Source organism: Aquarana catesbeiana, linkage group LG01 (genome assembly GCF_042186555.1).
Source record: "Aquarana catesbeiana isolate 2022-GZ linkage group LG01, ASM4218655v1, whole genome shotgun sequence".
NCBI lineage: Eukaryota > Metazoa > Chordata > Amphibia > Anura > Ranidae > Aquarana > Aquarana catesbeiana.
The window spans coordinates 663,396,593-663,422,083 of NC_133324.1; the positions used below are offsets into that span (position 1 = coordinate 663,396,593).

At 43.7% G+C, this 25,491-nt stretch overlaps 1 protein-coding gene across 3 annotated transcripts in view; it reads left to right on the plus strand.

Annotated features, from left to right (window-relative positions):
- GSTCD (glutathione S-transferase C-terminal domain containing) overlaps positions 1–25,491 on the plus strand; it is a 287,431-nt gene that overhangs the window by 98,738 nt on the left and 163,202 nt on the right. For all 3 annotated transcript variants that reach the window (XM_073601880.1, XM_073601873.1, XM_073601887.1), the window contains exon 4: positions 23,325–23,576. In XM_073601880.1, coding sequence (XP_073457981.1) covers positions 23,325–23,576 — 252 coding nt within the window. The remainder of the gene's footprint in view (positions 1–23,324; positions 23,577–25,491) is intronic.

A 25,491-nucleotide genomic window follows, 5' to 3' on the forward strand; every position in this document is an offset into this window, starting at 1 on the left:
GATAAAGGAAGGCCCGTAGACGTGGTGTATCTGGATTTTGCAAAAGCATTTGACACAGTTCCCCATAAACGTTTACTGTACAAAATAAGGTCCGTTGGCATGGACCATAGGGTGAGTACATGGATTGAAAACTGGCTACAAGGGCGAGTTCAGAGGGTGGTGATAAATGGGGAGTACTCAAAATGGTCAGGAGTGGGTAGTGGGGTTCCCCAGGGTTCTGTGCTGGGACCAATCCTATTCAATTTGTTCATAAACGATCTGGAGGATGGGATAAACAGTTCAATCTCTGTATTTGCAGACGATACTAAGCTAAGCAGGGCAATAACTTCTCCGCAGGATGTGGAAACCTTGCAAAAAGACCTGAACAAATTTAATGGGGTGGGCGACTACATGGCAAATGAGGTTCAATGTAGAAAAATGTAAAATAATGCATTTGGGTGGCAAAAATATGAATGCAATCTATACACTGGGAGGAGAACCTCTGGGGGAATCTAGGATGGAAAAGGACCTGGGGGTCCTAGTAGATGATAGGCTCAGAAATGGCATGCAATGCCAAGCTGCTGCTAACAAAGCAAACAGAATATTGGCATGCATTAAAAAGGGGATCAACTACAGAGATAAAACGATAATTCTCCCACTCTACAAGGCTCTGGTCCTCACCTGGAGTATGCTGTCCAGTTCTGGGCACCAGTCCTCAGGAAGGATGTACTGGAAATGGAGCAAGTACAAAGAAGGGCAACAAAGCTAATAAAGGGTCTGGAGGATCTTAGTTATGAGGAAAGTTTGCGAGCACTGAACTTATTCTCTCTGGAGAAGAGACGCTTGAGAGGGGATATGATTTCAATATACAAATACCGTACTGGTGACCCCACAATAGGGATAAAACTTTTTCGCAGAAGTGAGTTTAACAAGACTCGTGGCCACTCATTAAAATTAGAAGAAAAGAGGTTTAACCTTAAACTACGTAGAGGGTTCTTTACTGTAAGAGTGGCAAGGATGTGAAATTCCCTTCCACAGGCGGTGGTCTCAGCGGGGAGCATTGATAGCTTCAAGAAACTATTAGATAAGCACTTGAATGACCGCAACATACAGGGATATACAATGTAATACTGACACATAATCACACACATAGGTTGGACTTGACGGACTTGTGTCTTTTTTCAACCTCACCTACTATGTAACTATGTATGATACGAGGATTTTCACACAGCATAGCTTGATATTTAACCAGTCGACTGTTAGTGAACCAGTGATTTCCCTTGTAATCCATTAATGGCTGTACTTGGTGTGGGACTCGGACATAAGTCTCCTGACCTAATGACAACTTGTCAGCTTCGGCCACAAGGAGGGCTGTTGCTGCGATGGCCCGAAGGCAGGATGACTATCCCTGAGCTACAGTGTCCAGTTGTTTTGAAAGATATGCTACAGGGCGCTGCCACTACCCCAAGTATTACTGCTATTCCTTGTTTTTCACTGACATACAAATAGAGGACTTTTTGGCTATCTGGCAGGCCTAGCACAGGAGCCTGCATTAGGGAGACTTTAATGCCTTGGAATGCTCTGTTTTGTTGTTCTCCCCATTGAAAGGGTTCCTATTCTCCCCCCTTTGTGGATTCATAGAGGGGTCTGGTTTTTGTGGCAAAGTCCGGTATCCAGATTCGGCAGAATCCTGCCACCCCCAGAAACGCTGGAGAAACAGCAGAAATTGGCGAAGCCTTGGACCCCCAGGGCAGACATCAATAATTTTCAAGCAAAATTGGTGGCCTGAGGAGTCCTTATCTAAGGGAGGGCAGTCTGGTCCAGAAGTCCCAGAGATCCGGAAAGCAGCAGATGACATCTGTGTCCCCAGGCTGTGGTCATACGAGAGACTGCAGCTTCTGTCAGACCAGACTGAACCCAGGGTCATCACTCTCAGGTCTTCTTTCCACGCCTCCTTCCACGCGGTGGCTCTGGTGGTGGAGTTGTGGCAGCAGGAGGAGGAGGAGGAGGATGGTCCAACTCAATCACGTCGGTCTTGGGTGTTAGTTCCCCACTCACCCCCTTAGTTAGGACTTTATAAATAAGTTGCTCACACAGGAGGCGTTGACTCTCCTGCATGCCCTGCAGTTTTGTGGCAGCCATGCAGGCAAAGGCCTCTTCAGGAGTGAGCAAGGCTCTGAGGGACGCAGAAGCCTCCTGAATGAGCCTGAGCGCTGAATCCTGCATGGAAGTCGTCTTCCTCGCTCTTTTATATGGAAGGCGGAGGGGAGGAACCTACGATTCAGTCAGGCTGCGACTGGTCCCAGGCTTCTCTTGGCTGACACTTAGCCCCGCCTCCTCCTGGCTGCCACTAATCCCAGCCTCCTCCTGACTGTCACATTCCACAACCTCCTCCTGGCTGAGATCTTCCTGTGTATGAAAAAGGGACATAGTTTTAGTTTTTTATTCATCAATCACACACAATTTTAACCTCCTGACTGTTGCAAAATGAATGTTAACAAATATAACAGACTATCATTCTGAGCCCAGCATTTTTGTTTCTTTTAACAATTTTGGGTGCCCACTACTGTCTATTAATATTTTAAAACACTTTTTTTCAATCACCAATTAATGATCAATCATAACATCTAGTAAACATAATTTCTTTATTGACCAGAAATCTGTTGAAGAATGCTATACCTGGCTCCAGCTGGGCTCCTCCACTTCTTCCTGGTTGGAAGGCCCAGGTTGGACATCGGAAGCCTCAGCTGGGGTGGAAGGAAGAGTGGAAGGAAGAGTAGAGAGGGATTCCCTGACTTCAGTGTGGTCTGACAGAAATTGCAGTCTCTCATAGTACCACAGCCTGGGGACATAAACATCATCTGCTGCAGCTCTGGACCTCTGGGAATCTGTGACCTTCTTGCGCTCCCTAAGATAAGTGCTCCTCAGGCCACCAATTTTGTTTTTTAAATAGGGGATGGTTGCTGTGGGGACCACCGGCTTCACCAACTCCAGCAGTTTCTCCAGCGCTGCCTGCCTCTTTTGTTTAATATTATAATGGGGGTGTCTCACCTGCCACAGACAGGGCAGCTCCCTGTATTTGTCTATGAACAGGGGGAGGAAATTGTGGTCGTTGAACCCATCCATTTTCTCTGCAAGACACAACACAAGACAAACCCTAAGGTCAGGCCAAACTCCCCTAATCTTGTTAAAATATAGGCTTCCATTTCGAAGCAGTATAGGCGCAAGTTTAGATCTTACCTTCGTTATCACGATCGACGCCTCCGATGCTCCTTCCTCCACTCACAGATCGTACGTAAGACGCACGCGTGTTACGCTTTATACACACTGCGCATGCGTGTAACTCCGCCCGCCCCTGACGTTCTTTCTAGTCTATTCCCCGCCCCTTTTCAATCTGCGCAGTGGGGGAAGAGCACATAGCGGATACACAGCAGGATCGTGCTAATTGTAGCAACGAGGAGGAGGAGGAGGAAAGCCCGGATCCGGAAACGTCCCAATCCAGAAGGAGATTTAAGGCCTCAAATATGTCCTTTGGGGAGATGTTGGAGATGGTGGACATCCTGAAGAGGGCCGACTATGAGGGGAAGTATGGGCCTTACCCCAACGTCCGAAAGGCCAAGATCATTGTGAAAGTGGTCAAGAGTCTGCACTGGAAATTCGGGGTACGACGATCGAAAGATCAGCTCAGGAAGCGGTGGTCGGACCTCAAATTACGAGAACATGAGCAGTACAGAAAGATCCGGAGAGTGCTGCAAAAAAGTAAGTAGTTGTGCTGTGTTCCTATTCTTTTGATGTTTATTACTTTCGTGCTGCTCCATGTTCTTTTAGGAACTGTTGTACAGTTTAAAATGGCTTTCATGTTCATGGGCACATTATTCGTTCGTATCAAACATTTTTCTTTCGGCCTATAAAACACCATTGTTTAGGCCATATGCATTTGGCCACCATTTTTACGCCCTATACTTGTCTGAAACGAATTTGGTTGTGTAGATGGCTTTGTTACTAGAATGAAATGCAAACTAGATTCTGTGTAAGGAGAGGACACTGAGCAGCTGTTTTCACATCTGGACACTGGAGCACTAGTGTGGGACACAAGAACACCATTTATATTAGGGGGCCACACAGGTGCTCCAGTGTATACTATAGGGGGGGGCTACATCTGTGAAGCTTGTACCAAACAGGTAAAGTATTGAAGCTTGACAAAGGACACTGAAAATGCTACATTTTGGAACTCTGCTAAAATTGACAATTGTACCCCACTTCCAAGCAATGTTTACTATTTCTAGTTCTGCCATCAAATATCTGTGTGCTAATTATACCATTTTGTTTTACATAGGGGATAAAAGACTCGGGGGACACCCCTCATCCGAGGAGACCAGAGCCCACCCCCCTTTGGAAGAAGGGGAAATCCCCCCAACACAAGCTGAGCAGGAGGAAGAAGACGTGGTGGAACTAGTCACCACAACAGGTGAGTGTCTGCGACCACAGGCTCAGGTAAGAGATGGATGGCGGCATATTTTTGATACCTAATTTTTTGGGGGGGTTCCTCTCTTTTTAGGTGATTGTGATGTTGTGGATCCAGATCCTTTCACATCAGAAAGTGCCCAGATCCTGATCGGGGAGATCATGGGGTGTAATTTACAATTGGAAAACATCAAGAAAAACATCAATGATGTTATTCAAAAAAATATAAACATTATTGATGTTTTGGGGCGAGTTTAAAGCCCCTCCAAATCCCTTTGTTTTTTGGTGTGCTACAATGTGAAAAATGTTTTTGTGATTTTTCCCAAAGCCAAATTTGGATGATGCACACAGTGTGTCAACATGTGCTATCTGCCATCACGGGAGATCAATGGATGCGTTTTGGGGGTGCAACCCCTTCCTCAATAATAAAGTAGCTGAGAGGAAGGGGTTTCTCACCCCAAACACATCCCTTGATCCCCCGTGATGGCAGGTTGCACATGTTGAAATTCGTAAATTGGTGTGCATCTTCCAAATTTGGCTTTTCCTGGGGTGACTTCACCCCATCTGAACGCAATATCAAACACAGTCTGATATTGCCTTCAAATTCTAGCAAATGTGAACTTTGTAAGTTCAAGATTTGTGTCTTTCTTGTTGGTTTTACACATGCCTGTTTTATCTTAAATGGACATTTCTATTTTTGATAATGCTACCCCAAAAATTGTTAGACAACAAACATGTTGGTTTGTTTGAAAAACCTTTGGTAAATGCACATGTGATTGTGCAGGTATTAAAAAGTGTGTTAATCAAGAATGTGTGGATTATTGTGTCAATGTTAAAACACTTTGGTGGTGATGTAATTGGTGTTTTCAGTGAAAATGGGGGTTATTTCCTAAGGGCAAATCCTCTTGGCACTACAAGTGCAGTTTCAGTGCAGTTGCAAGTGCACTTGTAGTGAAAAGTGTCTTTGCATTTTGTCAATAACACCCAACAGTGCTTTGTATAAGGTTACACAATCACGCCATTTTCTGGACTCAACACATTTCTGTCAGGGTCAGCTAAAACAAACACAAGCAGTAAATATCCACAAAGAATTTCTTTTTTTTGCTTTTTTATTTGAAAAAAGCTTCACATATTTGCTGGCATATTGATGGCCCTCCTACCTGCAAAGAACTCCAGGTATCGTAACTGGACATCATGGGCACTCAGTGAGGGCAAGCCAGGACGGCCGCTTTCAAGCGCCGTCAGTGTTGTTTCAGGTATCACTCCGGCCTCAGGCCCAACAGAGCCAGCATAGTTGGCCGAATGTTTCCTTAAAAAGTTATGGAGAATACAGCACGCCATGATGATATGATTAACAGCTTGACATCCGGAGGACGTCATATGACGTCCTCGACTTTCAGGGCTTATATCTGAATGATGCCTGAGGCTACAGACATCATTCAGATACCGGCATTTTCAGCCGGCGATTCCGTACACCATAAGAACGATCATAGCGGCTGTTCCGCCGCTTGATCGTTCTTACGGGCGGCGGGAGGAGACGTCCCCCCCCTCCCGCCGCCCTCCGGTGCTACTACCGACTCACCTCAGCGATCGGTGAGTCGGATAGCGGATCCGCCGGCGCCGGATGTTCACAATAGAGATTTCCGGCGGACCAGATGGTCGCCGGAGTCTCTATGATGGTTCGGAGGCCGGGCGCGATGTTATGACGTCACGCCCGGCCTCTGCATTTAAAAAAACGGCGCCGCTTCGGCTGTGAAGCGGCGATCGTTTTATTTTTTATTTTTATTTTAGGCTTCCCAGCCTAGAGGTGAGATGTGGGGTCTTATTGACCCCATATCTCACTGTAAAGAGGACTGATCGTGTCATATTCCTATTACAAGGGATGTTTACATTCCTTGTAATAGGAATAAAAGTGATCAAAAAAAAAAAAAAAATTTTTAAAGTGTAAAAATAAAAATTTTTAAGTAAAATTAACAATAAAAAAAAAAAAAAAAATTTTAAAGCGCCCCTGTCCCCGTGAGCTCGCACGCAGAAGCGAACGCATACGTAAGTCCCGCCCACATATGAAAACGGTGTTCAAACCACACATGTGAGGTATCGCCGCGAACGTTAGATCGAGAGCAATAATTTTGGCCCTAGACCTCCTCTGTAACTCAAAACATGTAACCAGTAAAAAATGTTAAAGCGTCGCCTATGGGGATTTTTAAGTACCAAAGTTTGGCGCCATTCCACGAGCGTGTGCAATTTTGAAGCGTGACATGTTAGGTATCTATTTACTCGGCGTAACTTCATCTTTCACACAATGCAAAAAAATTTGGCTAACTTTGCTGTTTTGTTTTTTTTTAAAGCATGAAACAGTTTTTTTTTAAAAAAAAACACGTTTGAAAAATTGCTGCGCAAATACCGTGCAAGATAAAAAGTTGCAATGACTGCCATTGTATTCTCTAGGGTCTCTGCTAAAAAAACATATATAATGTTTGGGGGTTCTATCTAATTTTATAGCAAAGAAATGATGATTTTTGACATGTAGGAGCGAAGTGTCAGAAATGGCCTGGATGCGAAGTGGTTAAGTTTATACTCCGCCATATGGATAGGTGTCAGAAATAGGCGGAACCGGCTGGCCAGGATTCCAAATGTGTTCTCCACCACTCTTCGGGCTCTGGCCAACCGGTAATTAAAAACCCTCTGTTCTGGGGTGAGGGTCCTCATAGGGAATGGCCGCATAAGATGGTCCCCCAGCGCAAACGCTTCATCAGCAACTAACACAAATGGGAGTCCTTCCACATTGTCCTCTGGAGCTGGCAAGTCCAAGCTGCCATTCTGGAGACGCCTGTAGAACTCCGTCTGGGCGATGACTCCACCATCGGACATCTGGCCATTCTTCCCCGCATCCACATACAAGAAGTCGTAATTAGCCGACACCACCGCCAACATCACTATACTATTGAACCCCTTATAATTGAAATAGTACGACCCCGAGTTGGGTGGTGGGACGATGTGGATGTGTTTCCCATCAATTGCCCCTCCGCAGTTAGGAAAGTCCCACCGCTGGGCAAAGTGGGAGGCCACAGTCTGCCATTCCTGTGGCGTGGAAGGAAACTGTTGAGGAAAACAAAAATAAATGAGTATTTTTGCACATAAACATGGCAAGCAGATTAGACACAAACATTCTTGGCCAACCTCCAGATAGCATTTAGTAAGGGGAATTTAACAACGCCAAAGTATAAGGTACACCTATCATATTCCCCCTCCCCCCCCTCTCATGGGCCATTTCTAACATTATGGGGGGTGTGGAAATCTTGGACAGGTAACCCTCTTCACTTCATTGACAGATGAATGCCTAAATACAAGGTATTACTTGGAACAGCCCCTCCTTAGTTACACTATTGGCAGCCCACTGGACAGGTAAGAAGTGTCATAATACAAAGATATAAATACACACTGTACACATTTGAGGACATTTGGACATTCTGCTATTACCTGTCAAGATAATAATAGGATACAAAAACTTGAAACAGTACCATTTGAAAGTATACAGGCAGGCCCTTGCACTACATGCTTTGGGGAATTCATCCATAAATCTGAGCACAAAAGAGATGGGTATAGTGTGTATGGGTTTGGCAAAGTCAACAGATAGATGATTGAGGATAGATAGAGAATTGGGATCAGCTGACTTAGCAGTTGGGGGAGGGAGGGTTACTAAAAATGATTTGGGGACACCACAAAAAAAAGCCTCTGCCACTCTGCCTGAATTTAAAGCTAAAATAACATTTCAAAACATTTTAGGGGTGTTTGGGGTAAAGCACTACTATGGAGCTGATAAAATACATTGTTTTAAGTGAATACATGCGGTGAATATAGGGCCTGTAGAGCATGCTGGGGAGGTTAGTGAAGGACAATCTGTATGAAAGACCTAAAAAATTAATTACATAAAAATCCAGCATGCATGAGGACAAAGGGGACATTCACAGCATATTCCAAACATGGTAATTAGGGAATGAGGAAAGAAATACAATATATTAGCAAACATTAAATACAATGAAATGTGATATTAAAGGATAAAAATCTTACCTTCATATACTCCTTCTGCAGGACCTGGATGATGGCAGAACAGGTCTCTGGGATGATGATACCCAGAGCCTGGGGGGAGATGCCTGTCGAGAACTTCAAGTCCTGCAGACTTCTCCCTGTCGACAAATACCGCAGGGTAGCGACGAGCCTCTGCTCCGGAGTGATGGCTTGCCTCATGCAGGCATCCTGCCTGTTAATATAAGGGGTCAGCGAAGCCAACAAACGGTGAAACACGGGGTCCGTCATCCTGAGAAAGTTCCTGAAATCATCAGGATTATTCTCACGGATCTCACGGAGCAAAGGCATATGAGAGAACTGGTCACGCTGAAGCAACCAATTCTTGGTCCATGAACTCCTCCCCACCCTGTTCATGGACTGGACTTGTGTCAAGGTCAGGACCCCAACACCAAGCCCCCGCACAGCACGAACTCTACGAGGAGTACGCATACGCAACATGGCTAGAAAACGGTCGGCTGCTCAGGACGAAGTAACAGAACGCACTGAAGAACAGCAAGGCCTGTGAAGAGCGACCTGAAAAACAGTAACGAACGAACAAGAACACAATGACTAAGTCACGCGGAACTTGCTTGCACGCACTGAAGAGCAGATACAAACCCACAAGCACAAACTGAACGGCAGAAAACGATCTGAAAGCCACGAGTCTAAAAAAGCGTGAATCGTCTCTCACCAAACTTTTACTAACACGAGATTAGCAAAAGGAGCCCAAAGGGTGCCGCGCTTGGTTCTGAACTGGCCTTTTCTAGTCTCGTCGTACGCGCTTTACATCACCGTGTTCTTGGCGACCGGAAATTCCGACAACTTTGTGCGACCGTGTGTACGCAAAACAAGTTTGAGCCAACATCCGTCTGAAAAAATCCTAGGATTTTGTTGTCGGAATGTCCGATCAATGTCCGACCGTGTGTACGGGGCATAACAGTCCATTAGTGACCGCTGGGTACATGGTCATTACAGCCTGATTGACCGCTTTGAGGTCTTGAACAGGACAACAGTGAGCTGTTCCAGGTTTCTGTACTGGGAGTAGAGGTGTATTTCAGGGAGACTGACAGGGTTTTAGAATTCCATAGTGTAGGAATTTGTTTAATTCCCTTTGTATTCCTATTAGGGCTTTTTGAGGGACTGGGTACTGTTTCAGGTTAACTGGAGTGGCTCCTGATTTTAATTCAGTAAGGATTGGGGGAATGTGTCTGGCTAATCCTGGTGGGTTGTCTTCTGCCCATAGTCCCGGGATGCCTTGCAGTATGCAGGCTTCAAAGGGATGGGGCAATTTTTAGGATAGCCTGTCCGTCAGATTGGAAGTATATGTGTGCTCTGAGTTTAGCAAGTAAGTCTCTGCCTAGCAAGGGAATAGGGCAATCCGGCATTGTACAGCAATTGATGTTGGACTTGATGCCCCCCCAAAACTACAAAGTCTTTCTAATAGGAAGGGTCTTTTGACTTTATACTTCTGCACTGCTTGGTTAATTCTGTGTCTCTCCTCAGTATTAAAAAGGGTCAATAAAAGTTGCTGGCAGTCCGACCAAGTGGGGTTATGGGTCTGACTTATTGACCGGAGCAAATCTGTCATGGCTTGGGGCTTCTCAGAGTAGGCAGGGTTATGAATCTTCCAGTTCAGTAAATCTGTTGTGGTAAAAAGGGGTGTAAACTAGAGTCCCATGTTCCCCCACCGCCTGTTTTCTTAGGGGCTTTTGCAGAGGTATGTTGAAAGACGGGGCAAGGGTCCGGCTATTTGCATTAGGATTTCTCGGAGTGGAAGTGGACACTTGATTGGGGAGCCCATTGACTATTACTGAGTTCCCTATTTCTGTCCTGCCTATACCCAGAGTGTTACGGTTCGGAGTATATTTACTGAGATTTGGCATTGACAAACTTGCTGAATCTGATGTAGGTGGACAACAACTTGAGTCCCCTTGTTTACTGGACGGTTCACTTGGATATGGCTCTGACCTGTCTCGATCTGAGGTCTGTTCATCTACATACGGGGGAGGCTGATCTGTCTCTTCGGGTTGAGAATATATGTGTTTTGTTTGTTTTGTCAGTGGCACTACTCTTGTCATAACCATAATTCTGTACTGTTCCTCTTTTTGTGGCTTCTATCCACTGCAGGTCTCTATTTCCCATTTGTCCAAAGGATGCACAATCATCCAGACGGACATTTTCTCCTAGCTGACTGACTGAGGATTTGTCCGAAAGATGCACAATCATCTGGACGAACATTCCTCCTGACTGACTAGCTGAGGATTTATCCAAGAGATGCACAATCATCCGAACGGATATTCCTCCTAACTGACTGGCTGAGGATTTATCCGAGAGATGCACAATCATCCGGACAGATAGTCCTCCTAACTGACTGGCTGAGGATTTATTTGAGGGATGCACAATCATCTGAACGAGCAGTCCTCCTGGAAGGTGCGTCTTGGTCATGTTTCTGTGAGTCTGACATAATATTTTCAAATAATCGGTCAATGGTCTCTAAGTCAAAGGTTCCCTGTGGGGGCCACCGCGCTCCATAGCGGGGCCAATCTTTCTCACACAATGTTATCAATTTCTCAGGACTAAATTTTTAATTGCGGTTCTTAGAAAATCCCTTCCTAAAGTTGGAGATCATGGATTGTAGGGGAGATTCAACACTATGTTTCCCACCCATTCTTGTAACCTAAAAGACACCAAGACAGACACAGAGGGTAGGGTAAATGATGAGAATTCAGTAAGGGGTCTGAATCCTCGACACAAGTAGGAACAATAGACAACACTTCCCTCGGTCAGTGGCCTGGGCGCAGTCTCCGGAAACGCACTTAGAAGAGGACAACTGTCTCCTCACCACAAAGTGATGTCTCATACACACGTCAATTATACCAGACACTCCCACCCAAAAATTACTGACTGACTGAGGATTCGTCCGAAAGATGCACAATCATCTGAACGGACGTCTCTCTCGGAAGGTGATCAGGCTTCCCTTCTCTCAATCCGTCGAGAGGCTGGCTGGCTGACTGTTATCCAAAAACAAAAGTAAAAAGACTCTCACCTGTTCCCGTTGGAGCTCCAGCTATCTATTTCTCAGATTCCCAGGTCCTTTTGACGCTACCAAGGTCGTCCACAGCAGGCCACCAAATGGGACACAGTGCACTCTCCTAGATAACAGTTCTAGAAGGCGCCTTTTGACGCTACGATATAGCCCACAGGGCTGGCCTCTCGGACCACTCCTTGTAGGTCTGGTGGAAAACAGTGCCACCTGCCTCAACAGGTCACACCGATATTCCCCCCTCACGGCCAAATGCACCAAATAAAGTAGCAGATTTAAAGCAAGATGTCGGGGAATGGACCAAGAACTCTGGTATGGGAGATTTATTCCATCTTTTTGGCCAAAAGAGTGGACACTCCTGACCCAACTAGTGTCTACATGTCAAGAGTGTCAGATACAGTTCATACAGTGTACATATAATTTTCAGCATATTGCGTCACAAGAGAACAGGCGGTACACTATCGTTATACAAAGCATTCTAACCTTTTAAAAATCAACCTAAATCAACCTACGCATGTTAACCCAGACAGGTTCTGCAAAACATATATATTTTTAAACCTTATGTAAAACTTTTGTTTCTCTGCAGTATGCTCTTGCACAAAAAGAGGAACCACAAACTGTCATAAGTAGTTTTCAAGATGAAATACAAGAAATATGATTCTTAGCTGAAATTCTAAATCAGTCTTACTACACACATAACTATGGTCATATAAACTGACCCTCGTTGCCACTTCAGTTTCTTAAGCTAGGTGCCTTTTTATAAACAAATGTGGGGTGGGGTGGGAGGGGAGAACACCCCCTAAAACCTTATCCCTCAATAGTATATTCCAATGCTTAATAATACTCTCTACCTTATTCTTTTGGATATTATATCCCAACACTATCCTATATTCATCTCCTTCCTTACTTCCTACTTTTCCTTTTGTTACCAGTAAGTCTTTCCTCTCCATATTTTTAACTATTTCCAACTGCTTGTTAACAAAGGCACTATCATAACTTTTTTGCAAAGACTTCTCCTCAAACTGTGCCCCTTGCTCTATAAATTCTTCTTTCTTGGTACAGTTCCTCCTCAGTCATACAAACTGCCCCCTGGGTATGTTCAATAACCAGGATTTATGATGACAGCTATCGATTGCTATATATCCATTTCCGTTTGACTGACTTTATCTCCTCTCCATACCATAAACAGGCCATCAATAAACCTATTGTAACAGGCCAACTCTTTTGGTCTATCCCTAAAGACCACCTGAGACTCCCAGTGAGCCAAAAATAAATTGGCTACACTGGGAGCAAAACTGGCCCCCATAGCAACCCCGGTCTTCTGTAGGTAGTAACTACCATCATACCAGAAATAGTTATGAAGTAACCCAAACTCCAGACATTGCAAAAGGTATCTACGTTGTTTCTTTTCTATGGGAGAATTTCTTAATGCCCATTTAACTGATTTATTAGCATCCGTATGTTCAATTATGGTGTACAGGGAACCTACGTCCGCTGCCACCATTTTTATACTTTCCAAAATCTGCAGTAAATGTTTGGTGTCCTTTAAGTATGCAGGGGTCGATATCACCAGAGGTTGCAAAAAAATATCCAGGTATTGACCCAGTCTGGATGATAGGGAATCTAACCCATTGACTATAGGCCTCCCTGATGGGTTTTGATTATCCTTTATGTATTTTTGGAAGGAATTATATTACTGGGGTTTGGCATGAGGTAGGATTTTAACATTCTGCTTCTTTTTTACATGAAATATTTTTCTTTACTCCTTTTGTTATTAACTTACAAAAATCTTCTTCTTTATATTGCTTAAGTGGATTAGACGCCAATACATAAGTATTGGTATGCCCTAATAGTCTCTCCCTTATAGTACAATCTAGACAGCAAAACAACCCCCCCTCCCTTTGTCCGCCGGTCCAATAACCACCTCTTTCTTATCCTCCAGGAACTGAATACCTCTCCTGATGTATTCTGGATCATGTACTTTCCTGATCTTTAATTGTTCCAGATCATTAACAACCATATTTTTAAATACTTCTGTGAATTTATTATCAGAGGAAGGGGGGTTGAATATGGATTTATCGCGCAAACCCGTACCCAATGAATTATTCCTAGCTGTCCTCCCTGTAGTGTTAGAGATAAAATGCTTTTTTATGTTCAGTTTCTTCATATACTTCAGGATATTAACATAAGTTTCAAATTTGTTAAGGTTGTTAGTAGGGGCAAATTTTAATCCTTTATCTAATACTTTAATTTCATTGCTGTTCAGGGGGACTCCACTAAGGTTAAAGATACCTTCCCCTGTTGGTACTTTCTTTTTTTGGAGCTTCCTTCCTGCTCTCCTACCCCTCCATCTTTTCTTTCTACTCCAAATGTGTTTCCATTGTGTGCTTCCCCCTGTTCCCCCCCTCCTCTTGGTACTCTCATGTCCTAAAAAAATTATCCCTATCTGATCATCAATATATCCTTCCAAGGGAACATACCTATTATACCATCCTGGGTGCCCTTCTGATTGTGATCCATCATATCCCATTTGGGGTCTATCATAGCCCTGTTGGGGTCTACCAGGCCCTTGTGGAGATCTATATTCTTGTTGCACTGGATAATAGGGAGCTGGATTCAAATATCCTTGTTTCCCAGATCTAAAAGGCCAACTACCATTGAACCCTCCTCTATTAAATCCATCCTCCTCTTTGGAATCCATTATTATAATATGGTCTTCTTTGCCCTCTATGCTTATTATAAGGTTTTGACCATTCTGTCCATAATCCAGTCCGTTATATGGTCTAGAATGGCATGGTTCCAGCTGGGGTTGGCCACTAGGTGCCTGTACCTTAGGGACCTGCTTCTGGACTCCCTGTGGGGACCCTTTTGAGTATCTATTTTTGGCATTTTCTTATTTATCCCTTCTATTTTGGTGGCTGTAGATTCCCGGGATAATATTTCCTGTTCTTCTAACCTAACTTGCCATCTAAATATTTTCTTTTCTTTATAATCGCCCGTATCTCTCAGGAACTTCTTCCTCTTTTTATCCTTAACTTCTTTTTCCCATTTCTCAACATCAGACTTGAGCCCTCCTGACAATCTAACAAGCTCAGGCTCTTCTTTCTGCAGTTCAGTTAAATCCCTCAGGACCTGTATCTGAGCATCCAAACTCCTAATCTTAGTTTGTTTCCTTTTAAAAAGAAACCTGAGGCGTTCCACCCCTTTTGTGTTAAAGAATATGAACCACTCTTTGGTAGATTCATCATCCACCAATCCATCATTGGGTGGAACATCCCATCTAAGACGGCGCGGTACCATCTCTCCTATATATCTATCAAAGGTGACTATATCCCACCAGGCTCTAAGGATCCAGTATATCGTGTGACCACACACTGTGCTAAGTACTTTGGGCTTTTAAATTGTTCGTTAAAGTGGGGCAAAGGTTTTTGTTTTGTTTTTTGAGATGGTGGGTGGGAGGTTGGAATCTGGGATGGAGTAGAGATGTAGGCTGAGGATTGAAAACTACATGTAAAATGTTTAGTAGATCCTACTACAAAGGGTGCTGGCAGATGTTGCTCTTGGGGAGACATCTCTCCAACAATGGCCAGCCTAGCATACAAAATATTGCATACTCCAACCAAACTGGGGAGCCCCAAGAAAAAATATTTTAAAGGTGAATTTCAATAGCACATTGTTAACTAGTGTAAGATTAGACTACATATTGTAACGTGAAACATCTGTGGTCCACCTGAATGGAGAAACAGACAGGCAAAAGGGATATGCTTGATTTTGTATTTTCACAGCACTGAATCTTCTCATAGAGGTAAGCACAACTTTACTTTCCACTGCAAATGAATTATGCAAGTAGATATAATATAAAAGAGAGAGCTTCAAGGAACAATGTTTCACATTCTTTTATCAAATCTTTGTATAGTTTGAAAACTATTTGCTGTAAAAAGCTTGCGTGCAGCAAAAATATGCACAATTTTCTAGTTTGCCTTTATATATCACGGTACCAGCTGTCAGCCTAATAAGCTATCTGAGGAAATCCACTTATTTTGTGCTGTCTAAACATCACCTGCCTCAACTCCTCTAGGGTATTCGTGACATGTCTAAAAAGTTAATTGCCTAGAAAAAACACTGGGGTTAATAGACTGTAAAAGCAAATATAGAAGCATTTTTTTTATAATAGTAGCTATTTGACTTTTAAACATTAAGTGTGTATTTGCAGGCAGTGCAGTGACAGTTCTTAAATAGTTGGACAGATCTGACATATCTAGACATTCAGCACTTGAGTGTAACCAGGATATAGTGTGACCTACACGTATGTATTGAATGTATAAGTGTGTGTTTGTGTATATAGAGGTTTGTAATAGGTGCTTACGGGAAGCTGTGCGAGCTGTGGCACTTTAATCATTGAGTGCTGCACTCTGCAGAGGGTGTAACACTTCTTTGCATATAGGCACTTATATGTAGGCTTTAGTTGCCATTTAGCTAATTATTTGCCTATTGGGGATTTATTATCAGCAACTGTTGAAGGCATTCATACCTTTTAATGTTATACCCTGCAGAGGGTCTAACACACCATTACCAGTCACTAGTCACTTTAACCACTTGCCGCCCACCGGCTGTCATATGACGGCCAGGCGGCGTGGCTCTCGTTCTGGGAGGGCGTCATATAACGCCCTCGCCTTCCCTACCCACCAGGGGGCGCGCGCGCGCCGCCGGCAGCAATCGCGCATGCGCCGTGTCACTTGGCACCCGATGCGCTGCCCGGCGGCCGCTATGTCCGCCAGGCACACGCGATTGCCCGGTAACACGGCAGAACGTGGATCTGTGTATGTAAACACTCAGATCCACGTCCTGTTAGAGAGGAGAGGAGACCGATGTGTGTTCTCAGTATAGAGCAACACCGATCGGTCTCCTCCCCTTGTAAGTCCCCTCCCCCTTCAGTTAGAAACATTCCCTAGGAACACAGTTAACCCCTCGGATCACCCCTTAGTGTTAACCCCTTCCCTGACAATCATATTTATACAGTAATCAGTGCATTTTTATAGCACGGATCGCTGTATAAATGTGAATGGTCCCAAAAATGTGTCAAAAGTGTCCGATGTGTTCGTCACAATAAAAATCGCAGATCGCCGCCATTACTAGTAAAAAAAAATAATAATAAAAATGCTATAAATCTATCCCCTATTTTGTAGACGCTATAACTTTTGCGCAAACCAATCAATATACGCTTATTGCAATTTTTTTTTTTACCAAAAATATGTAGAAGAATACATATCGGCCTAAACTGAGAAAAAAATTTGTTTAAAAAAAAATTGGATATTTATTATAGCAAAAAGTAAAAAATATTGTGTTTTTTTTTTTCAAACTCGTCCCTCTTCTTTTGTTTATAGCGCAAAAAATAAAAACCGCAGATGTGATCAAATACCACTAAAAGAAAGCTCTATTTGTGGGGAAAAAATAATAAAAATTTCATTTGGGTACAACGTTGTATGACCGCGCAATTGTCATTCAAAGTGTGACAGCGCTGAAAGCTGAAAAATGGCCTGGGCAGGAAGGGGGTGAAAATGCACTGTATAGAGATGGTTAAATAAGAACAGCGCCACACCTACATCATTCCCAATTTAACTCGGTGTACTCCACTTAGGTGGTAGTATTCTTTGTAGAGGCAGCAGTTTTTTCCCTCCTCTGTACTTTTCCTTGCGCGGATTCACACACAATCTTCTCATATTCCCCAAGTGGCTAATCTACAAGCTTCTGCATTTAATACAAAAATATGAAAAAGCAAGCATGTGGTATCAATGCGAAAGTAACATTAAGCATGGCATTAAAGCAGATTTTGCATCAAAATACAGCACAAACTCTTAGATCACTCCTAGTGAAATAGTGCTGCATTGCACATTAAATAAAAAACACACCAGAGGAGAAAAATAAAGTCAGTGTGTTAGGCAAACAATTTTTTGTTTTCAGGTGTATTTTTATTTAACTTGTAATACATCTTTTTTCAAATGGACAGTAAAGGTAAATCACAATCGGAAATCATATTAAAATCAAAAATGACTGCAGTAAAGTGTGATTACTGTGAACCATACCCCATTATTCTTTGCTATACCTAAATAAATAATGCTGTTTGCTTAGGTGGCTACAAATACATTAGCAGAGGTATATTGTATAATTTCTTCAAATTATTACCACCACCAAATTGCAGCTATCATTCTAGTTTAAATATCTCTATAAATATCTTATTGTTTGATATAAGCAATCTCCACAGCTTAAGATATGTATTTCCATCTTGAGTTGGAGATTTTGAATCTGGAATCCCAAATGGCGTCTATATGGTTTTAGTAGAGCTATGGAGTAGAAATAGTTTAATGTGCAAATGGAAAATATGTGTATTTTACTTGTATGATATGACATCTGTCAAGAGGCTCTTTACATATTTTCTTGTCTGCAGCACAGAACAGTGCGAAAGTCTCAATTCATGCTCAGTACTAGGGATGAGCTAGATCATCGAGCGTTCGCCCCTTCGCCGAACAGCGAACATTATGGGGTGTTTGCGGGAAATTCCATCGCCGCGGAACGCCCCATAATGCACTGCGGGATCGCAGTGCATTGCTGTATGATGATTGGACAAAGCATGCACCTGACCTGCATGCTTTCGCCAATCACAGCGAGCTCTGCTGAGAGAGCCATAATTGGCCAAAGGCAGGGTGCCTTTGGCCAATCATGGCTCAGATGGACTGTCCACGCCCCACACCATATTAGGCTGCTTACATAGTGGCCACGTGTAGTGTTGTTGGCATGGACGGAGAGATAGCTTGAGTTAGATTAAGCAGGCAGGTTATTTAGTTAGTGGCAGTGTATTTGAGACATTATATATATATATATATATATATATATATATATATATATATATATATATATATATATATATATATATATATATATATATATATATATATATATATATTCTGCATCTAGCATATATTCAGTCTATACTCTATATTCAGTGCAGGCAGTGTATCATGTCCGGAAGGCCAATAAGGAGAGGCAGCTTCAGCCAGGAATGGTTGTATGGGACAATGGCACCAACCTTCTCTCCGCCCTCTGACAGGGACAGCGGGAGAAAGAGGAGGACTTCCTTTCCTCTCAAGGCCCCCTTTATCCAGATAGCATTCATGCGGGGCCGCCAAACACACAGGAAGAAGAGGAGGGGGATTGTGTCAGCATGGATGTATAGGATAACGCGCAGCAGTCTTCAAGGGATTGTTTTCATACCCCAGAAACCCAAGGAGTTGTATGTGGCTGGTAGGAGGTAGTTATGGATAATGTGATCCTTAGTGACCCAGAGGACTCAGAATCGAATGCCTCTGCAAACATACTCTGCATGGCCTCTGCATGGATTCTGCAAAGCCTGCGAAAGAACCCTAGGATTTGTAGTATCAAGGAGAGGGATCATTACTGGCTAGCAACCCTTCTTGATCCATGTTACAAGGGTAAAGTTGCAGAACTTATCCTGCCTTCGGAGAGGGAGCAGAGGATGAAACATCTTCAGGAGACCTTGAAGAAAAGTTTGTGTTTCCAGACCCTGGGAGGTTATCATTTCCTAGTGCTGGACAACGTGTTTCTGAGGCTTTGTTCGGTCAGAGGAAGAGCGGTGGAGAAGGTGGCCGGCTGACCGATGCCTTTAAACAATTTTTCAGTCCTCAGCACCAAGGTCTGATAGGTTCAAGCAACCGTCGCCAGCGACTGCATTATATGGTGCAGGAATATCTAGGGGCAAGAGCAGACTTGGAGACCTTTCCAACAGAGCAGCCACTAGGTTACTGGGTCTTGAGGATGGACCACTGGCCAGAACTTGCTCAATATGCAATCGAGCTACTGACCTGTCCTGCACATTCAGGCCTGCTGGGGGGTTTGCAACAGATCAGAGTGCGCCTGTCCACAGACTCCTTTGATAGGCTCACATTTATAAAAAATGAATCATTCTTGGATCAGCAGCTATCAAGCACCTGATGCTGATGTAACTGTTTGAATTTGCTATGGATCTGGGATCCTTTGAAGACTGCCTATGCTGCCTATCCTATTCCTCCTGAATCTTGATGATGCTAGCTTCCAACGATATTTTTGGTTTAGGGCACCACCCAAGGCCCAATTTTTCTGCCCCTGTTTAACAGGCGCATGTAATGACAATTTTTGAAATAATATTTAACAGCAGGGTCCGTTCCTGCGCCCAACAAGAGTAAATGTGAGGGGTTACAGTGTTGTGGCACTACCACCACCACCACCCAAGGCCCAATTTTTTTCTGCCCTTGCTTAACCACTTCAGCCCTGAGCCTCTTTTTTACACTTGTTGTTTACAAGTTAAAATATTTTTTTTTGCTAGAAAATTACTTAGAACCCCCAAACATTATATATATTTTTTTCTAACACAATAGAGCATAAAATGGCATTTGTTGCAATACTTTCTGTCACACCGTATTTGCACAGCGGTCTTACAAGCGCACTTTTTTGGAAAAAATACACTTTTTTTAATAAAAAAATTAAACAACAGTAAAGTTAACCCAATTTTTTTTATATTGTGAAAGATAATGTTACGCCGAGTAAATTGATACCCAACATGTCACGCTTAAAAATTGCGCCCTCTCATGGAATGGTGACAAACATTTTCCCTTAAAAATCTCCATAGTCGATGGGTGGTTGAACATCGGTTTCATATGCGGGCGCTAGTCACGTATGCGTTCGCTTCTGCGTGCACAAGCTTGTCGGGACGGGGCGCTTTAAAAAAAAAAAAAAAAAAAAAATTTCTTCTTATTTATTTTACGTTTAGTTTTTTATTTTGACACAGTTTTTTTTTTTTTTTTTTTTAATATTTGGGTCACTTTTATTCCTATTACAAGGAATGTAAACATCCCTTGTAATAGAACAAACAGGACCTCTTAAATATGAGATCTGGGGTCAAAATATTTACACTAAAATGCAATAAAAATAAATAAAAAAATAATTGAAAAATAAGAAAAAAGATTTTCCTTTAAGAGCTATGGGCGGAAATGACGTTTGACGTCGCTTCCGCCCTCCCATGCCATGGAACCGAGCAGGGGCCATATTCCCCTCAGTCGGCAGCCAGGCATCCACGGGAGAGGGCGCGATTGTCTCTGGCGATACCGGCGGGTCAGGTAAGCGGCGGAGATGACCGGAGTGCGGCAGGAGGGGGGGCACCTCTCCTGCCGCCGATAAAAGTGATCTTGCGGCGAATCAGTCGCGGACTTCACTTTTATTTTAAAGAGAACCGCTCACCATTCCCAAAAATATCGGGGTTATGGCAGCTAGCTGCTGCCATAACACTGGTATTTAGCGTCAAACTAGCAACATACGGGTACGGTGATTTGCGTGAAGTGGTTAACAGGGGCATGTAATTAAAATTTTTGAAATTATATTTAACAGCAGAGCCAGTTCCTGCGCCCAACAAGAGTTACTGTGAGGGGTTACAGTGTTGTGGCACCACCACCCAAGGTCCAATTTTTCTGCCCCTGGTCAATATGGGCATGTAATTACAGTTTTTGAAATAATAGTTAAAGCAGAACTCTGGGATTTTAAGAGATATGTCTGATTTAAGTTTCAGGAAGTCAGCTCTGTGATTCAAAAAATGCATCATCTTTTCTGGCAGGGAGGATCTCTTAAAACAGTGATTGCATCATATCCTCTTCTCTCTCTCTAACTGTAATCAGCCTACGTTTCCCATGAAGCCTTGGGATGGGAGTGAATGTGGGAGGGTACACTAGGCCTGTACATGTAAATGTGAACTCGCTAGGGTTGCCACCTGTCCAGGGTTCACCCGGACAGTTCGGGTTTGGAACCATGCGTCAGGGTTTCAGACTGTCTGAAACCCAGACACATTATATAGACTGGACTAAGGCTTCCCAGCAGGGTTGCTGGCTGCAGTTGTCTAAGCTGAGAGTGTCTGTTACACTCTTTTACACTGCCAAAAGCCAGCACTAACAACCCCCCCCCCCCAAACACACACACAGACTGGAAAGGAGAGAGGGCTCGATCTGCTCCTCTTCCCCCCATTCCTACCCCTCTGTGTCTGCCCACACTCCAATCCCTGGCGCTGTGCCTCAGAAAAGGAAACTGGGGGCCGTAAATTTGAATCCAGCAGCCTCAGATACATCTGGATGAGAGGTGCTGACTGCCAAGGGGTGAGTGAGCTCACCATCCATCCCTGTCTGTGACTGAAGTCTCCCCCTTCTCTCTCATGCCTCTGAGTAAGTACGCTAAGGCAAATCAGGGTTCTCAGAGCACCCCTTACATCAGATTTCCCCTTTACACCAGAGACCACAGTGTTTCCCCTTACATCAGAGTCTTCACCGTACATCAGAGTTCTCAGTGTTCCCCCTTAAATCAGGGTTTCCAGAGCATCCCTTATTTTAGAGTCCCCAGAGTTCTCCCTTACATCAGAGTCTGCAGAGTCCCCCTTACAGTTAACGGGAACTCTATGGACTCTGATGTAAAGGGGGACTCTTGTTATTAAGTTCATATGATTAGAAATATTATTTAATAGCAAAATATATGTATAGTTTATACTATAAAAAAAATGGCGTGCGCCACCAAAGTGTTCGGGTTTGACTTGAAGAAAAAGGTGGCAACCCTAGAACTCGCCCACTTTAACATAAATTGCACCCCTCATTCTGCAGCCAGCAAGCCATACATAACACATGGTATGATAGGTTACAGCCTTATAAATACAAAGCATTTTAATATAAATGTAAACCAGTGCAACGTATCAGTGTCCACCAGTGCCGCTTGTCAGTCCCACCAGTGCCGCTTGTCAGTCCCACCAGTGCCGCTTGTCAGTCCCACCAGTGCCGCTTGTCAGTCCCAAGGGGCATGTAATTACAATTTTTGATATAATTAACAGCAGGGACCGTTCCTGCGCCCAACAAGAGTAACTGTGAGGGGTTACAGTGTTCTGGCACCACCAACACCTAAGGTCCAATTTTTCTGCAGAGTATATAGTGCAGTCCGTATAGTATATATACTGTATATAGTGCCTGGGGACCCACAGGGTTTGCCACGGGGGTTCCCCTTAATATCCATACCAGACCTGATTGGCCTGGTAATGGACTGGGGGGTAACCCACGACATTTTTTTTTAATGATTATCTATGTATGTTGCCGGGATCCGGCAATACATTACAGCCGCAAGCAATTTTAAATGACATTTTTTCCTTTAAAAATGTCATATTGCTGCAGGACTGTTATAAACATGGGAAAGATGCACTACTTTACAGGCAGACTAAGGGACCCCCCGACACGATATTTAAAGGAATATTTCATTTTTATTGATTCATTTTAAGCATTATTAAAATCACTGCTCCTGAAAAAACGGACGTTTTTTTAAACTTTTTTTTGCATTAATACATGTCCCCTGGGGCAATAACTTTCATATAAGCCTTTAAAATGAGCAGATTTGATTTCTTTATGTTTGTGTCCTATAGACTTTAACTGTGTTCGCACAAATTTTTTGCCTGTTCGCATGTTCTGCTGCGAACCGAACCGGGGGTGTTCGGTTCATCCCTACTCAGTACAGTCGATGCCTGGAAAAAAAGCTTTGCTCCATTTTTTGATGACAAAGCCCAAGTCCACTGTGCTGGTGACCATATCTTACCTTGCTTAAAGATTAGGATTTATCACTGCCTCATCATGATTGTGTAGATGTCATAGATAGATTAGGTTGATTAGATATGCTTGAAACAACTTTACTTTGTTTTTCTCCCTAGGTTGCTTTGCATAAAACATCACCAGAGGAGATCTCAAGGATTCCTCTTTTGGCTGCCTGGTATGAACGGGTCCAGCAGGTTCCAGGTGTGCAGAGTGCAGCTACTGCTTGTAGTATCACCTTCCTTCATTTTCCTGATTTGAATAAGACATGTGATAAGCATTTGCAAGCATCAGAAACAAAGACAGAAGAAGCAGATTCCTCAGAAGACCAGTTTCTAGGAGGTCCCAGACCAACCATGACCAAACTAAAGGTAAATGTCTGATTCTAAAAAAAACCTTGTAATGTCTAGGTGTAGGTCTGGAGAAAGTCTTTAGTGGAACCACAAACATAAGCACATAGAAAATGTTTCTATGTGACTACCCTTAGTTGCGTACCTCATCTGAAAGTGTTTGGGCACCCTACATTTCTTCCCCAGATCACTATTATACCTGAAATACCTATTTTTACTGAAATTTACTATGAATAAAAAACATTCTGGAACAGTTCCTTTCTTGAATGTAAATCTTTGGTGCCCAGCTTGTGGCTGTTTAGCCATCCTAAGTTTTAGTGTTCCTGGACTGTGACTCAGTGTTGTGTGGCCTAAGAAATGCCTGGGATCACCTTTGCTGTGTATGTTAGGGGTGTTGAAAATAATCGTCGCATCGTTGCATTGCGATTCTGCCCTTCCCGATTCAGCATGATGCGGTATCCAGCATAATCGATTATGCATGACATCATTCCGACTCCTCCCCCGCACAGCAGTGTCTTTGCTGGTGATGACAAGCAACAGACCGGCTGGCTGCGCCTGGCGCCATCTCCCCAACATTGGATGGTGTAGCCTCAGCATGCGGCCCCCACCCACGCTCTCCCCCTCCTCGGGATTTGTACCTGTGGACAGTGACACCGGTCATCTCCCCGATGGGCGGGTGCAGAGCCGCATGGAGCTGTGAGACACAGACCACTGTAGCTGTCATCACATCTGTGGGATAAGGCCATAGAGTCAGCTTCAGGAAATGAGCAGCGAGGAGAGGAGGGGGGATGGTAGGAGTGCTCCGGAGGTGAGAGATCAGCCTGTCATGTTTGATATATGTGCTGGGTGAGTGTATAGAGTGTATAGAAGTGGCACATCCCCCGCCTCTGCTACACCTATCCAGTGTGTACTGTGTGCCTAACACATTGTGGGATGAAAAAAAAATGTTTCACCAGTGCTAAACTGCAGATCATGCAATGATGAGAGATGAATAGGCAATTAAACTGAACCCAGTGCAGCTGAACACCAACTGGGAAAAGTGACATGCAAAAAAACCTCCTGTGATACCGTAGGCTCTTTTTAATCATTCTTATTACATCTAAACATGTCCTGGTCATCTGGTCCAGTCCCTTCATGGTTTTTTATCAAACTTTGTTTTTCTTTATTACTGCCACTGATGGATTGACTTCATTCTGGTCTTAACCCATCGAGCGCTAACTCACATTGGAGGCTGCACAGTGCACACTCTTTTTCTGTCTAATTTCTTCCTAAGATTTCCCTGTCATCTCTCCCCTATATAAACATCCACTAATCTGCAAGCAGTATATTTCTTGCTGATTGAATGTCTTCCTTTTTTTTTGCACTGATGTTGACCTGTCCAGGTTGCTGCCAAAAGACTCAATGATTTTTACTGATACCAAAGGGTATTATTTTTTCTTTAAAATAAAAAAGGTATCATATTTACCTGCTCTCTTCTCGCTTTTTTGCCGGGTCTTCTCCGCTGTCTTCTCCCTCTATTCTTCTTCTGATGTTGAGTCAATGCTCTTTCCCACTTTAATGCTGGGTGCGCAGTGTGCCACTACTTACCGTATATTGGCATGGGGCGGGGTCACCGGGTGACGTCACCCAGAGGACCCGCCCCTTATGATGTCACTGTCTGGGGCATGGTGGGCGGTGACATCATAAGGGGCGGGCCTCTGGGTCGACGTCTCCTGGTGATCCCGCCCCATGCCAATATACGTAGTGGCACACCACGCACCCAGCATTAGAGCAGGAGAGAGCGTTGAGTCAACATCGGAAGAAGAACAGCGGGAGAAGACAGCGGGGAATACCCGGCAGAGGCAGAAGACAGCAGGGAGAAGAACCGGAGAGGGCTAGAAGACATGAGTGGAGAAGAACCGGCAGAGGCAGAAGACGTCAGTGAGGGAGGCAGAAG